Source organism: Hippoglossus hippoglossus, chromosome 12, assembly GCF_009819705.1.
Source record: "Hippoglossus hippoglossus isolate fHipHip1 chromosome 12, fHipHip1.pri, whole genome shotgun sequence".
Lineage (NCBI taxonomy): Eukaryota > Metazoa > Chordata > Actinopteri > Pleuronectiformes > Pleuronectidae > Hippoglossus > Hippoglossus hippoglossus.
Genome location: NC_047162.1, coordinates 1,597,097 through 1,613,287, shown reverse-complemented (window position 1 = coordinate 1,613,287; position 16,191 = coordinate 1,597,097). Strand labels below are relative to the sequence as shown.

General features: G+C 42.2%; 1 protein-coding gene across 1 annotated transcript; it reads left to right on the top strand.

Moving 5' to 3' along the window:
* Positions 1-7,109: 7,109 nt before the first annotated feature.
* Positions 7,110-15,949, top strand: LOC117771916 (arrestin domain-containing protein 3-like). The gene is made up of 8 exons (XM_034602827.1): positions 7,110-7,636; positions 11,319-11,400; positions 11,713-11,860; positions 12,507-12,609; positions 12,727-12,983; positions 13,650-13,803; positions 13,879-14,033; positions 14,771-15,949. The coding sequence occupies exons 1-8, from the start codon at positions 7,357-7,359 to the stop codon at positions 14,846-14,848; spliced, it is 1,257 nt and encodes a 418-aa protein (XP_034458718.1). The 5' UTR covers positions 7,110-7,356; the 3' UTR covers positions 14,849-15,949.
* Positions 15,950-16,191: the final 242 nt, after the last annotated feature.

Below are 16,191 nucleotides of genomic sequence, written 5' to 3'. Positions count from 1 at the left end.
ATCCAGTATTTTTCCTTCAGCTCTGTGTATCTGTCCATGTCTTTGTGTCCTCAATCTATTCCCTGATGGTTTGAAAGAATCAAAGTCACATGTTAAATTTGTCTACTTGGGTCTCTTCTTTTGTTTCTTTGATTTTAGCCGCTATTTACATTAGGCAACATTAGAATGTGCTGAAGCTGTTTAAATGTCCTAAACACGCGCCTACACATGAATGTTCAGATAAGTGTCACTGGATCACTGTGATATTGAAAAAACGTAACTATAATTACTGCCTTGCAGTTGTAGTTACCTACATCGATTAATGTTTGAGACTAAAGGACAACTGGACAAAGTTTAAAGAAATTCCCTAAAGACAGACATGTTGAAGAGGCCAAGGACATGTTATGTGAGACCACCTTGACCTTGACCTTGACCTTTGACCACCCAAATCTAACCGGTAATCAGTAAGTGAACATTTTTGCCAAATTTGATAACACGTCCATGAGGTAAAAACCTATTTTATGTGAGGCCACAGTGACCTTGATCTTTGACCTTTGACCACCAAATGTAATAAAATTCCCTACGGATGTTCTTGATGTTCAGACATTTGTCCTGTAAGGTCAGAGCGACCTTAACTTTTGAATTTTGACAACCAGAATCTTCTCAGTTCATTCTTGAGTCCAACTGAAAGTTTGTGGTCTGGGCTGAGTTATAAAAACATGAATATTCTGATCCAACTTCTGAAGAAACAGGTAGTGTTTCCTCGGATTTCTGATGTTCATGGTAGACAATGATGCTAACGGAAGAGTAGGAGTCACACTGAATTTAGAATGTATAAAATGTATTTGTATTTAGGTTTGACTAACTTATGTGATTTTGATACAAATTTAAGGAAGTGAGATAGAGAACCTCCACTTGAGGGAATTATAGTTCCTTGATGTTGATACAAAATTAAGGAAATGAGATAGAGAACCTCCACTTGAGGGAATTATAGTTCCTGATTCCGAATCCCTGATAAAATCTCATCTGATTCTTTTTCTTTTCCTCAAACGAGGGAATCATCTTTTCCTTTTCTTTATTTTCTGGCACTGATAGTGACCATCCAGTCAAACCTCATATGTTGTGGTTTGTGGTATATCATCATGTTCATAATGTCACAGACACATATAATAATAAGTATACGTTATACTTTATATATACAGCACTATAACAAAGTTTAAAAAGTCAAAAGTTAAAACAAGATAAAATATCACAGGACAGAGTAAGTACAATCAGTCAATTATTCAAATTTAAAATCAAATTTTTTATTTATAGTCAAATGAAATGAATAGGACATATTAAAAGAACAATGGGGATCCTGAATTAAAAGAGATGTTTTGAGAAGTGATTTAAATGACGTCACTGACGCTTCTCTGAGGCTTCAGATTAGCCTCTTCATGATTCACGGCCATGTTTGACAGTGATCTATCATGTTGGTTTTTATAATGATGAGAAAGAATTTAGTTTAGCAGCAGATGTTTACATGTTTGCTTATCATCACGTTTGCCTCAGTTTTTATGAGATAAACGAATATCTGGCCACAAACTGTCTCCAGCGTTCAAATGACTGTGATGATGAGCAGTTTCTTCACAGTAGATGTGAAATGCTGACATGACACTGTACATTATCCAATGCCTGTCATGCCTTGACTGATTAAATCTGTGAGGAATTTGGTTCATTTTTAAGATTAACTGTCTGTCAGCATATTTATTTGTTTCTGCAGCAAGTACTAACACCAGCAACACTATGTTAAGTTTTAGTAGCTTCAGTAATGGAATTTGACTTTAGATGATAAACCTGGTGACATTTTACATTCAAATCTAATGAAAAGACAGAAACCAACACCAGCAAATATGTTTGATTATCTTCTCTGGGTCCAGAACCAATTTGGCTACGGTAACATTTAAGTATATCTTTTCTGATAATGTGTTAACTTGTCTGTTAACACTTTCTGACTCCGCTCAGTCTGTGGCTCTCAGCTCCAAGCACAGACATCTCCTTATACAAGATGTTCATTAAAAATTCATAGACAGGGGGAAGGTTTTGGTGACAGTTTTCAGTGGCGAATTGACCCACTCAGCAGGATGGTGTGTTTGTGAGACCGATACAAAATAACCTGCAGTGTGTTCCAGGCGATAAAGGAACATGTCACCCAATGCAACAGTGTGGCTCGATGTAACATTAACATTTCAATTTAAGGTGCCTAGTGTTCTCAGGTTTGTTATCAAGAAGGATATTTATGTTTTTACACACACTCACCAGATTATAATGAAGCATAGTGTGATTTTCTCCAACATCAGTGTTTAGTCTATCAGGGGCTTGTGCTGAGAAGCGAATCAGGGGAAAGCCACAAACTGATGAGAAGGCTACAAGTGTGCTGCCTCCATGGAACTGTCTCTTTCTGGTAAACCAAAGTTGTTTCATTGAATTTAAAAGAAAATACTTGGTAAATTGTCTGTATTCGTGTAGAGCTATTCTCGTCACCCAAACCACTTTACACTTTAGTTTTTTTTTGTCATTCACCCATTCACACACACATTCATACAGTGCATCAATGGGCAGCACTCTTTCTATGAGAACAGTCAAGTTGTGAAGGGCAATTTGGGGTTCAGTATCTTGCCCAACGACACTTCGGCATGCAGATGGGGAAGACTGGGATGGAACCACCAGCCTTCTGGTTAGAAGACCCCAGAGCCACATTGTGTTACTTGTTTTTTAGTGTTTGTAAAATGTCTCTGGATTTAAAAAGCCAAAAGTCTGCAGTAAAGAGAGCTCCTCTTCCCCACATAATACTGGTGTGGACAAAACATCCTGGGAATCATGACGTCATGTGACATCACAATGTCCCACATTTACATTACGTGTTGTGGCTAGTGTGGCCCCTAACAAAGCCAGGTGAAGCATACCAGAGGAAAACATCTGCAGTTGACCAATCTCAACAGAGTGGACCAGTTGGCCAATCAGAGGGGGCGGGCTTTATCGGGAGGGGGGCCTTAAAGAGACAGGAGCTAAAAACAAGCATCGAAAACTTAAAATAAGAAGTGGTAGCGATGGACAGAATGAGGAAAGTGATGAACATTAAAGCATGTTAACCTTTTCAAGTGTTAACAATAATTAATGTTATGAAACTGATTATGAGGGTAATATGTCTCTGTTAAGTAATGTCACGCCCAGCCTGAGGAGCACAACGTAGAGATGGCTTCTCTCTTTCCCCACTCCAATAATAAATGTTATGAAACTGATTATGAGGGTAATATGTCTCTGTTCAGTAATGTCACGCCCAGCCTGAGGAGCACAACGTAGAGATGGCTTCTCTCTTTCCCCACTCCAAAGGATATCGAGTGCCACAACAATTTACAGTGCAACAAAGGTATTTATTTTACAACTTAAGCAGAAGACAGGTGTCAGGGGGAGCACAGCCAAAACAACAAACAAAACAATCTGTAACCAATCCCCACTAAATAATCCATTAATCCAGTTCACTCTGAAATCCACAAAATCGCTACTAAGCAACAAGTCGTGGTCTGGCTGGCAGTTCGGGAGTGAGAGAGACGGCACCAGCAGATGTCATTATTTAAGGTTGGCGCCGTCCGGTCCAATCTATTACGGCCACCTAACTCAAAGCACCCCCTAGAAGAGAACAGTGGACAGGTAAACTGCACCACCCTCTGTTGGGGAGGAACAACAACAAAATATATGTGGATTAAAAAAATGATGACAGTAAGTACTGTCCATTAAATTGACATTATACAGCTGAGGCTCATTCAGACATTATCCAGAGTTTTTACGAGAGGGGTGACAGGAGAAACTTTAGAGGAGGTCACAAGCCTCTGACTTGGACATTATGTTCTCACATACAGCCCCTCTGCAGAATGTCAGGGGATTATCTGGAGTTCAAATGAACGTCTGAAAGCAGTATGTGACATTTTGGGAGACAGGCCAAAGGTTTGTTGATGTCTTGAGGCAAATTGTTTCAGTAAAACTTTTAACAGCCTCCAACAAATTCATAGTTATAGTAATTTTGCGTATGCTTCCAGGTCTGTGAAAGATGTGGTTCATAAACACTGGCATATCTTGACATCTGATCTTTAAGCAATGCTAGGCAACTTTTTACTGAAGAAAAGCATTTTCAAAATGATTTGTGCTGATCAGAATGCGACCCAGCAGGTTCCAGAGTAATGCTCAACTGTGGCTGAGTTAAAAGACTTAAAGGTCATTAAAAACTGCATTTATCTCCAACATTCAGCCAGGAAACTTTTAAAATATGAGGAATTATGAACAGAGTTTGTTACAGCTTATTTGTTACAGCAGGAGCTGAGAATCATGGGTAATATACAGTTGGGTTTCAGTTCAGTGAGTGGGACTATGCAGTCAGAGCTCCACTCATTGATAGGCTTTGTTTTTTCCATACTTGAAAACCACCTAATCTCTCAGGCATGGAGCCCAATAGAATTAATCACAGTTAGTGGCTGCAGAGGGCGCTGTTGCCCAGTAAAAGTTACGTTTAGCGTTGCTTTAATGTTTAAAAAGCCTTCAGGTAACCTTTTAGATTTTGCCATAAGAGGGCGTCTGGCTGATATGACAAGAACACACATACATTTGTATTTTGCCTATTAAGTATCTTCACTGCATACCTTATGTGAATGTTTCAGAGATACCACCCTTCAACCGGCCGAGGCAGATGGCCGCCCACACTGAGTCTGGTTCTGGAGGTTACTTCCTTTGAAAATTTTAAGGGGTTTGATTATCTAAGCATGCGTGATTTATATTATGATGGATAAACCAAGAGGGAATGCCTCAAAACATCTATGCTGTGAGAATACGGCCTTGTTTCTAACTGTTAGGTCCAGCTGTTTAGTCCATCCTCAGGAGTTACATGTGTCAAATGTCTTGATTCTGATATCTTGACCTTTTATGTTTCAGCAGAAAGGAAGAGCTTCGACTGTAATGTATTGTACTCTCTGCTCCACAAGAGGTGCGTGTTGTATTTAATAGTTTGATATCTGCTGTCCGGGATCACCTTCACCTGTATTTTAGCAAATATTTGAATGGGTTTTTATAATCTAACGTGTGCAGAACTGACAGGGCTGGAAAAACGTGAAACTACAGCAGCCTGACAAACATTCAACTCTGTTTGCTAAGCAGATACAGGGAACTTGTGCTTCCTTATGTGATACAACAGAAGTTTTTATGAGTAGTCATTAAAACATGTTAGGACAATTTATCACAGTCGAGACTTATCCGGTTTGTTAGTCCAGTCTTTCATGTGAATTCATTTTCTAGCAAATGATTCAAAATTCCCTTATTAGTAAATCAGGTACGCTATTAAATCCTCAAAAATGGGTCTGACTTTGTCAAATGTTCTGTAGATTGTGTGGCCTGATAATGTGTTATACTGCCAACAGTGATAGCAAGCACAGGCTGAAAAGGAGATGGAACAAAGAAAAGAGAAGCAAGATCAAAGACTCAGCTGAAATCCTAACTCCTCTCAAACCCTCTTTGCACCAACATTAGTGTGTGTTTCAGGGGTGTGGTTCACCTTTTTGCGGTGACTGGCTCTTTTTTCCCCACTGCCAGTAGATAATTTGCCCTTGCCATTATTTTTTGGATGTGTCACGGTCAATGTTACGAACATGCCTAAAAGCAGGGTTAGTAAACAGCAGAAAGCCATTGACTATGTTTCAGCATTTATTTTTATTTGAGTCAATTCAAACTCAACACAGACTAAGTAGAGTGGGGACTGACAGATTGTGGTCAGAAGTTACAAAGTCCTTACAGATGGAGCCTTCGCTGCCTCTGGGACTCTCCTCAGGACATTGAACCATGAAAAGCCAAATATTAACATGTCCACTCATGTTTCCGTTGCTGGATATCAGAGATGGAGCTGTGACTTGATCCGGGAATAAATGACGACTGTAACCTTTCACACTGAGGACAAGAGCCAAAGGTTGGTGGATTGATGCAGAATGATTGTTTTCAGACTTTAGATACTTGGGCAATGCCCCTGTGGTGGTAATTATTTGACTGTGCCAGTGATAACTAAAAGAATGAATCTAATGAATTCTAATTACAAGAAACCTGATATCGCTTTTCTCAGCTCTGTGTCCTCTTCATCTCTGATCTGACCCACAAGTAAGCCATAGCAATACCGCATGTCAATCAAAGGTGGGCCGAATTGGTTTTGTGCTGTTTGGCCCATATTCACCACATTTGTTTGGAGATATTTGGGCAATATTTGCTATTTTACAAGTGGTTAAATTTAGGCTCACATTCTATTTGTCCGAGCCACCAAAAGGAAGTGCCGCATCATTGCCTGTGGCCCACATCCGTATACCTGGGTGTGGCCCCTGGAGCTGTGCCTTGACTGAAAAGTGTCGCGCTGGAGGAGGATTTTCCACAACCTGGCAAACCAACCGCTGTTATCAATGACTTGCAATCGATCTATGAAACATCTGTAAATAGTGTATTATCAAGTAATACATACATCAGTTATAGCTAACCTAAACACAACCTCATCAGAGAGCAACTGTCCCACTCTCATCAACAATATTTCTCATTTCATCTTCAGATTACACACAAAACTTTCTCTTGGATTCAAGGTTGAACCGGTGGTCAAGGTCACTGTCACCCCTTATGGCACGTTTATGGCCATAACTCAAGAATCTTAATAGTTATACACATGATATCTTTATTATGTAAGTCTATTGATATAATTATATGAATATTAAATGGTTTGTTGGCAGAGGCAGACAACACTGAGCAGGTCATTTTTTGCTGAGGTTCAAGAGTCATAGTCTGAAGTGTTTCCAATTAAATTAGTACCTCAGTGCTAGTACGTGTGGCATGAACAGTTTATTCACTGCATTAGTAGATAAATATGATGTTGAAGTTTGTCAACTATGCACAAAAAGTTCTCCTGAAGAAACTGAAAAATGATTCCTAATAAAGTGCAGACACGTTCCCCCTCTGACTCTGAATGTCAATGTCGAAGCCACAGGCTGCAGCTCAGCTCGGTTGGGTGTGAGCAGGCCGGCCGGTGGGTGCGCACATGCTCAGTGAGGTTATTTTTACGCACAGAGGCTTTAAGAGCGCAGCGGCTGGAGGCAGACGGCAGCAGAGAGAGCGGAGAGGGAGCAAGGAGGAGAGCAGAGCCGCCCATCAGCTGTGCGTCTCAGCCAGATGAACCAGCACCGACGTGGCCGCGGACCCGGCTCTGTGCTGGGCACCCAGAGCTAGGGCGCATGAGTTGGTGCCGCACGGCTCTGCACGCGACCTCTCCTCCACAGACTCTTACTTTTTAGATTGACACCGTGTCGTCTCATTAGTTCCACTGTCATAATGGTGCTGGGCAAAGTGAGGGCCCTGGCGATCTACTTTGACAGTTTGAATGAGAACAACCTGCCGGCGTTCTCCGGTGGAGAGCTGGTGTCAGGGAGGGTGGTCGTGGAGGTCACCGGGGATGTGCGGGTGAAGAGTCTGGACATAAACGCGAGAGGAGTCGCCAAGGTCCGGTGGACCGAGTCGAGGAACGCCGGAGCCAACACGGCGTACACTCAGAACTACACCGAGGAGGTGGAGTACTTACACCACTACGACACCTTGATAGGAGAGGAGAGAGGTAAGCAGTTAGTTCAGTCTCACTGTCACACACACACTGCCGCCGCTGCTGATGCGGGACAGCTCCTCACGCTGATCACGCAAACTTTTTCTGTCTGTGACGGGAAAGTTAGTGAACGCAGAGGGTGCAGTCATGTGGCAAAACAAAGCGCAGAGCCCCCAAAACTCCCGTTGCATCATCAGTGAGCAGGCTCCGCGGTGCTGATGCAACAGCTGATGGTGATACCGGGCGCCTGTCCTCACTCCGAACCAACACGTGAATTATTCAGCCCGAGCGTTTGTTAAGCACAGACCCTCCGCAGCAGCAGCAGCAGCAGCAGCAGCAGTTTGTTGTGCACTAGTCTGCACCCTGCCGTCTCACTGCGTCTGAATCCAAAAGTTGCATCCCATGCGTAAGAGAAGAAATCCACCCAAAATCTAAACAAACCAATGTGCGTATTTTTTTTTAACGTTTGGCGCAATATTAGTGCAAACTGATGCAGAATGTACATTTTACTGATGATATCCTGATGTAGGCGATAGCTCAGGCAACTCCCTTTGTTAGAAGCGGTTCAAACCTGTTCAGAAACTGCCAGAGAGGGAGGGAGGGAGGGAGGGGAGGAGGGAGGACCAGGCTGACTCTGTGTGCATGTGTGTGTGTGTGTGTGTGTGTGTGTGTGTGTGTGTGTGTGTGTGTGTGTGTGTGTGTGTGTGTGTGTGTGTGTGTGTGTGTGTGTGTGAGTGTGTGCATGTAATGATATGTCAGCTGCTATCCTCCTCACACTTCCTGTACCTGTGTGTGACTCTTGTAAAACCTGATGCTCAAAGGCTGTGATGGAAACATCATATAAATAAAAGGCCCCTGCAGGGATGTGATACATCATTAGCTTGTGGCTCAGACTGCCACCTCCTCACCAGACTAACACTAACAGCAGCAGGTCATTTGAATTGTCACACTGAGAGACACAAGACCAATTATTCCAAAACAACACCACCACCACCACCACCACCACCACCATCATGGAGGATTCGCCGTCACCACCAACGACTTTGTTATCTATACTGGCCACGCTCCACAGCTACAGCCTGTTAGTTTGTTTTAAAGTAAGGATTCGGGGGGGGTCAAAGGTCAAGATGAAACAAGACCATGTGGACAAATATTGCAGATGCTTCTCTTTCAGGGAGGAATTTGTCAATTATTCTGACTCAATAACAGCAAGTTGGGACAATTTTGCAGCTGCAGCTTTCGGTCAAATCACGTGATCTTCCTCAGCAGATGAGAGTTTGCCCACTTGTATTAATATTGTATACGTTCAAACACAGTTTTCATGTTTCAGTTATCTTCATTCTTGAATGACTTTATTCAACACAGGCTGATGCATCAGCCAGTGTTAGGTGAACACAGATATGGTACATTTGTCAGCTTATAAATAGGAAACTGCAGAAGAGACAAGTCAAACTAGTTTGAACTGCATCAACTTGGATGCAAATCATTGTTGATCTTGGTCACAGTTTTAAAAAGCAAATCTAGATTTTTTTGTTTAAGTTTAAAATGTATGCAAAATACAATTATTTGATTATATTATATATTATATTAGTATCAGCCTCAGAGATCCTGTACACGTCAGGCTACAGACTTGCATTACACATGTATAATTCCATGACACTTAATCTCCATGTGCTGAGAAACCTCATGAGATCTGACTGAAAGCTCAACAAGCAGCTGCCAAAAGGACTCTTTTTGTTTTTAATGGAACTGCTGTGAAGTTACTGTGTTTACTGTGATGATGACTTTTGACTGTAACTGGTTTTGTTGTTGTTCACTTGTGGTTGATGAATAAAATGATCTGAATGCAGCACATTTCTTTCTTCTGTCTTCATTTCTCTCATTTAAGTCTTTGCGTGAGAACAGTACCTGGAGTTCACTGATAGTGTACACCACCCTTCCTCTCTTGCACCCCCCCCCCCCTCATGCCACACACCACATGGCTGTGCTAATGTGGGCAGGGGCTTGTCACGGCTGTACCAACCGGAGCTTAGCCTGTAATTCATGTCACATTCCCCTCCAATGGGAGCCTGAGTTGTAATGCATGCGTTGGAGTTTCCAGCTGAAGGAAGCTGCTCAGTCTGGTTCATACCGGTCTACTCCTGCTTTGCTCTGTGTTGCCGGTGACTTGACGGGGGCGCACGCTCATGCATGCACGAACACACACACACCCAAACACACACACCCAAACACACACACACACACACACACACACACACACACACACACACATGCATGCAAGCTGTTTATGACAGCTCTCACGGCAAACACATAGGAACAGAGTGTGAGACAGACACAAACAGCAGAGATGCAGGGTGAAACAGAGCGAGTGCTGAGGTGGCAGGAAGCTGAAGTTCAGCAGGGCTGAGTGCAGACACTTAGAGAATTTCAAATACAAACAACAACAGAAGAAATGAGGAAGTGAACAGAGGCCATGTTCTTTCTCCAACAGGGTGTGTTGCTCTTTACTGCGTCTATTATTAGTCCACATGTACTGTGTTTCCTTCTGAAATTCAGCAGACAAATTAAATGAACCTCAGATGTTTATACGACTATTCGTCTTCCACCAAATCCTTACTGCATCTGGAGTATTTAGTCTGTAAATGGCATCAGTTGTGTTCAGGTTAAAGCCCAACTGACCTGACTGCGACCACCAGGCTGCGTATCTGCACCGAGACTGGGGGTCAAACACAGGAGACACATGTTCAAACTGTGTAATTTGAAATGATACCACATCAGACCCTTCTCATATTTTATTTTAACAACAATGTGACTTTTAGAGTTCCACACGTCACAATGTTCTAGACTGTCAACTTGCAAAAGGCCACATTGGTCATTTGTGGTGCAGCGGTTTACCACCTATAGTTACGTTTCATTGTTGGGTGACATCTAGTGGCTGTCGCAATTATGACAGGAGCAAAGGAGGAAGACAGGCGACCTATAAAGAGCGAGGAAAGTTGGGTTTAACAAAACACAGCGCTTTGTTTTTCTCCTGCGTGAAACCAACAGTTTGATGTTTATTTTATTCACGATTGTTCCACAACTTTATAACTACATTTAAAAATTGTTACCATAACATTATATGTATCGAAATCATAAAGACATACTGATTTCAATCCAAACCATGATCTCATCCTAAATGTAACCAAGCACTTTTGTGCCTAAATGTACCCAAAGCATTATCGCTCGATTTGTTTGATGTTGTAACTATGGATGAAGGCGTGATCGTCAGATATCTGTTGTCAGGCTGACAGCCCACACCCCAAGATATTTATTTTAATGTCATATTAAAAAGGGGAAATTATCACGTTTTCTTTTTGAAGGACCGACAACTCGTTTTTTGGGCATTGTAGCATGAAAAAAATAAATAAAACAAGATTAATCATAGCTATTAATCAGTTCTAACTCAGCATGAAAATGTGAATTTTAAACGAATTAGCTGGTGCAATTCCATGACATTTAACTATGGACTGGTTTTGTGTTTCATTGTCCTCTCCTAATAGAATTCACGTATTTCTGCTCGCTATGCTTTTGGAAATATGTGAATCCCCTGAGGTGAAGTGGGGAGTGCATTCCGCTGTGGAATAGATCTCCAGCCTGTGGTGTGGGCTGGGTGCAGAGTACAGGTGTATATGGACACATGTCCTTTGTCTTTCAGATGAAGATTGTCCAGAGGAAGGTCTGACTGTCCTGCACGCCGGCCTCCACGAGTTTGCTTTCAGCTTCAACCTGCCTCAGATGTGAGTAGTGACCAAGTACCACACGGTTTTGAGACCCTTTAAAATTATCTAGTTACAAGTACATTTTTTTCATAATTTGTAGTAGTACTGACATAATCTACTTACATAGCATTTCCAAATACTTTTCAGATAATACCTCTGTGCTTTTACTTGAGTTGAATGCAGGGCTTTACCTTGTAGTGGAGCAGTCTATGCTGTGTTGGTATTTGAAGTTAAAGGATCTGTACTGGATGTACTCAAAGTAAATAACAGTATAGCCTCACTTCCTCACTTCCTCACACTCTTTCTTCCCTCTGCATTCCCATCTTTCAGGGCTCTGGCCACGTCTTTTGAAGGGAAGCACGGCAGTGTGAGGTACTGGGTGAAAGCTGAACTGCACCGTCCATGGCTGCTCCCCGTGAAAGTCAAGAAAGAGTTCATTGTGTTTGAACACATCGACATCAACACACCACTGCTGCTGGTAGGCACATTGCACACGCTGCGGTTACTTTAAAGGAACAGTTTGACATTTTGGGGAAATATTGGTTAAGGGGACATATGAAGCTACGACCTAGCTGGTTTGCTCTGGAGCAGAGGAAGGTTATGAAAACGCCCTTATCCTCAGGTTCCAGTTTCTTCTTCTGCGGTCCCAGTGTGAGGATTTGCCCGTTCCATTGTGTTTCATTTCATTCTGGACTTTTGCTGGGACAAAACGAGACATCAAAAATATGATGAAACTCTGATGGACACAAATATTCATAGCACTTTCACACATGCCATTCACTCACTGTTCAGGGGGGATTTGAGGTTCAGTGTCTTGCCCAAGGACACATTGACATGCAGACACAAGTAGCTGGGGATTGAACCACCGACCCTCTGATTGATCGGCGGCCGATCTCCTGAGCCACAGCCAACCACTGTGTTGGCTGCTGGTTGCTGACTTAAATCTGTTGTACTTGCTTTTGTGTTACCGTTGAAAAACTAGCTGCAGCTCCATATTTACCATCCAGACAGGAGAGTGGCATCAATCCTCTCATCTAACGCTATAAACCATCATAAAGGAAGGGATGGACATAATGTTTTTCATGTTTCGCCAGCAGTTAAAACTAATAGTTTTATCTGAACAGGCTCCTCAAGCTGGAACAAAGGAGAAGACTCTGTGCTGCTGGTTCTGTGCTTCAGGCCCGATCTCCCTTAGTGCCAAGATTGAGCGAAAGGGCTACACACCAGGTGAGAGAGACCTCCTCTTAACTTCTCCACCTCTCCTTCTTCTCTTTCTGCCTGTGAGATTCACTTATGTCACTTCTCTCTCAGTCTGACAGACTGATCTGTTGTCTTCTCTCCAAGGCGAGTCTATCCAAATCTTTGCCGAGGTGGAGAACTGCTCATCCCGGGTTGTGGTGCCCAAGGCTGCGCTGTACCAGACCCAGACCTTCTATGCCAAGGGCAAGGGCAAGCAGATCCAGCAGCTGGTGTCCAATCTGCGAGGAGACCCCCTGCCGCAGGGGAAGAGCCAGAGCTGGGAGGGAAAACTGCTCAAAATACCTCCGGTGTCCCCGTCCATCCTGGACTGTCCTATCATCAGAGTGGAGTACGCCCTCGTGGTAAGTCTACATGTTCCCTTTCCAGTCAGAAAATGAGACATAAGTGATTTGTTTCCATGGAAAGTGACAGCTAATTATTAGTTGTATAGACCTGATGTTAAAATATTTCATACTTGAAATCCATTATTCTTTTATGAAAACTAGCTTTTTTAAATCAATAATAACACAGTAACTCACTATAAATGTATAACCTGTTGATAACATACTAATAATATACAAATAAGGTGTTAATATCTGACAGTAATTTACTTAACTAAAGTATACACAGTAATTCTACAAAGAACATGCTAAGAACATACTAATTATCAGTTAATAAAAACAAACTAAAACCAATATATATAATGTACATAAAATAATTATTATTATAATAGTTGCTGGGAAACCATGAGAGAATCTCCTATTCTTTCCTGCTTCCGCTTCCCTCTAACTGCAAACACCAAAAAACGTATTATTAGCAGTGTGATGTTATTATTATTATTAGAATGAGGCAGATAACATAGTGGTGGATATTGTCTTATTTCTTCTAAATGTTCATGTCTCTAAAAAAACGTTTAAATACTTTGTGGCCTGTATTCCACAGAAGAACAAGTAGAACTGGTTTCAACCGCAGCAAGTCATCTTTTGTTCTTTTTCAACTTCTCCGGCACACACTCCCTCTGCCTGCAGGTTTATGTGGATGTCCCGGGGGGCTTGAACTTGTCTCTCTCGCTGCCGCTGGTGATTGGGACCATACCTCTCCACGCCAGCAGCTCCCGCACTTCCAGCATCAGCAGCAACTGCAGCACTTTGACATGGCTGGGCCTGTCGCAGACACCTGAGGGTGAGTATTGCAAACTCAGCAATACATGTGCAAACAGTAAAGATCCCTTACACTTGTGTTTTTTTTCTACTGCAGCACCACCAAGCTACAGCGATCTGTCAATATCAGAGTCCCACAGGCGAGACTGTCTGCAGGGCTGTGATAGGTCTGACGGGGAGGGAGAGGACCACGGATCTCTGCTAACTTATATCACAGAGTTCAGATATCTTCCCCCGCCAGTCTACTCTGAGGTACACGTCACTTACACACACACCCAAACACACGCCCAAACACACACACACACACACACACACACAAACACACACCCAAACACACCCAAACACACACCCAAACACACACACACACGCACAGAGAAAGTCAAGAGTGATCTGGCCAAGGGCAGCATGAAAACATGTTGCAACACTAAAAACAAACAAAATATGATAATAAATCCTGAAACAGTGCCAGAGAGTTGAAAGCGAGGTAAAGTACTGTAAGAGGTGAATTCTTCACGCAGGAAAGAATTGGAAATATCTGCTAGTAGCTAATTCCAAGTTTTACATAAAACAAATTTGGACAAACACAGGCTAAAAGTCAAGGTAAGGTAAATGTAAAGAGTGAAGATTGAATGGTTTAAACAAATGGTAGCGTCAATGAAGAGGTGTCTCACAGGTTTCTCTTCAAACTGCTACATCTGCTTGGCTTTAAGACACATAATTCATCTTGATATCAAATATTAGCAAAGGCTGAATGAACTTCAGCTTATTTTCAGGTTGTAGCTAAAGGTTGTGAACACTAATCAAGCTGCCATGCACTGCAAGCTTTTGTTGTAGTCATTTGAGCTTTCTAATATGATCAGATATTGGAACTAAACACTGAACTTCTAATATCTAGAATTTTATTTTATCTGACCATTTATTTCATACCTTGTAGTTTTGCCCATCAGCAGCTTTTAAAAATGCATCTGTGCCTCTGTAACCCACCCCAGGTTGACCCTAACCCAGACCCTGTGGAGGTGTGTGGGGCCATGGATGTCAGGAGACCTGACATGTGTCCATCCCGCTGAGGAGAGCTCTGAAGCTCAGAAGACTTCTGCCCAAACAAGACACCGTCGCCCTCAGCTCCCAGGCCCACACAGCCAGCTTCTCGCCAGATTATATACCACGTCAAATGAGGCTGTACCCTCCCTGACACGGGAATGTCAGCTGAGAGAGTATTAGGTGACCACTGACGAATGGACCAGTGATGTTGAGCCATCCTCTATATCCTGTGCTCAAGTCGAGGCAAAAAAAGCTCTGTCTGACAACACTGTATATGTCTTTCAGAGTAAGCCTCCTTCTGCCTCACGGTGAATTTTGCACATAACCGAAAAGACTGTTTTTCTATCAGTGGTTCTATATTGAATCTGTCCACAGGTCTAAACAAAAGTGTACTCCTTGAACTAAAAGGCACATTTAAAAGAGGACAGAAGCTATTTTCAGTCAAATGATAGTTTGAGCTTATGACTGTGGCCTGAAGGCGTCACAAACCAGACTTCAGGTGGAAACCGTTGCTTCTTGAGAACAAATCTGAAACTCACCAAGAGATTTCAACAAATTAAAAAGCAGAGGCAGAGAAAATAAGACAGGGGATGTTACCGACGATAAGTTGCAGAAATGCATCACGTAAACGACCACCTCGAGCAATTCAAATAAAGCTCAAATTGTGTGTGAAAGTGTGTAAATGAGAGAGTGTGTGTGTGAGTGTGTGTGTGCTGGTTTTACTGTCCAGGTTAAACAGATACAGGCCCGAGACAAAAGCACAACTCCGACCAACCACGATAAAATACCACAAGTTGCCTGTAGGTTTCTGCTCTGAGCTAAAGCTTCTCTCGCTATAGATTATTTGCAAACGTGGATGCTAAGAAGCTTTGGGCTCGCAAAGACAATGGCAAAGTGTAAAAGATAAATGTTTACAGATGAATATATCAAATTGAGAATGTTGTTCAAACATGACTTCTTCCACCTGAAATTTCTAACTACCAAGTGCAATATATTTTTGTATTTGTGTTTTTTTGCACTAGTTTTTCATATACTCTATTGCTGTTTATTCCATTTCTGTGCATTATATATTATTGTCAGGATCATATTGCTGTCATGATCAACTTTTGATAAAATAAAGGGGTTTATTTTATAAAATAATGAGCCGCTTTGCAGTGTTTTTGTATTCTTAGTCTTCTGTGCGTCAGACAGTGGAAGTGTCTGGACTATGATCTACAGTGTGATTTCTGCTCCACTGCTGAGGATACAGCAAACCAGATGTAGGGCAGAGCTCACGTGAGCTGCTGACCCAATTCTTGACTGCAGACAGGCAAACACCACGGAGGGAAAAAAACTGAACAGAGATTTTAGAGTAATGCTATTTTCATAA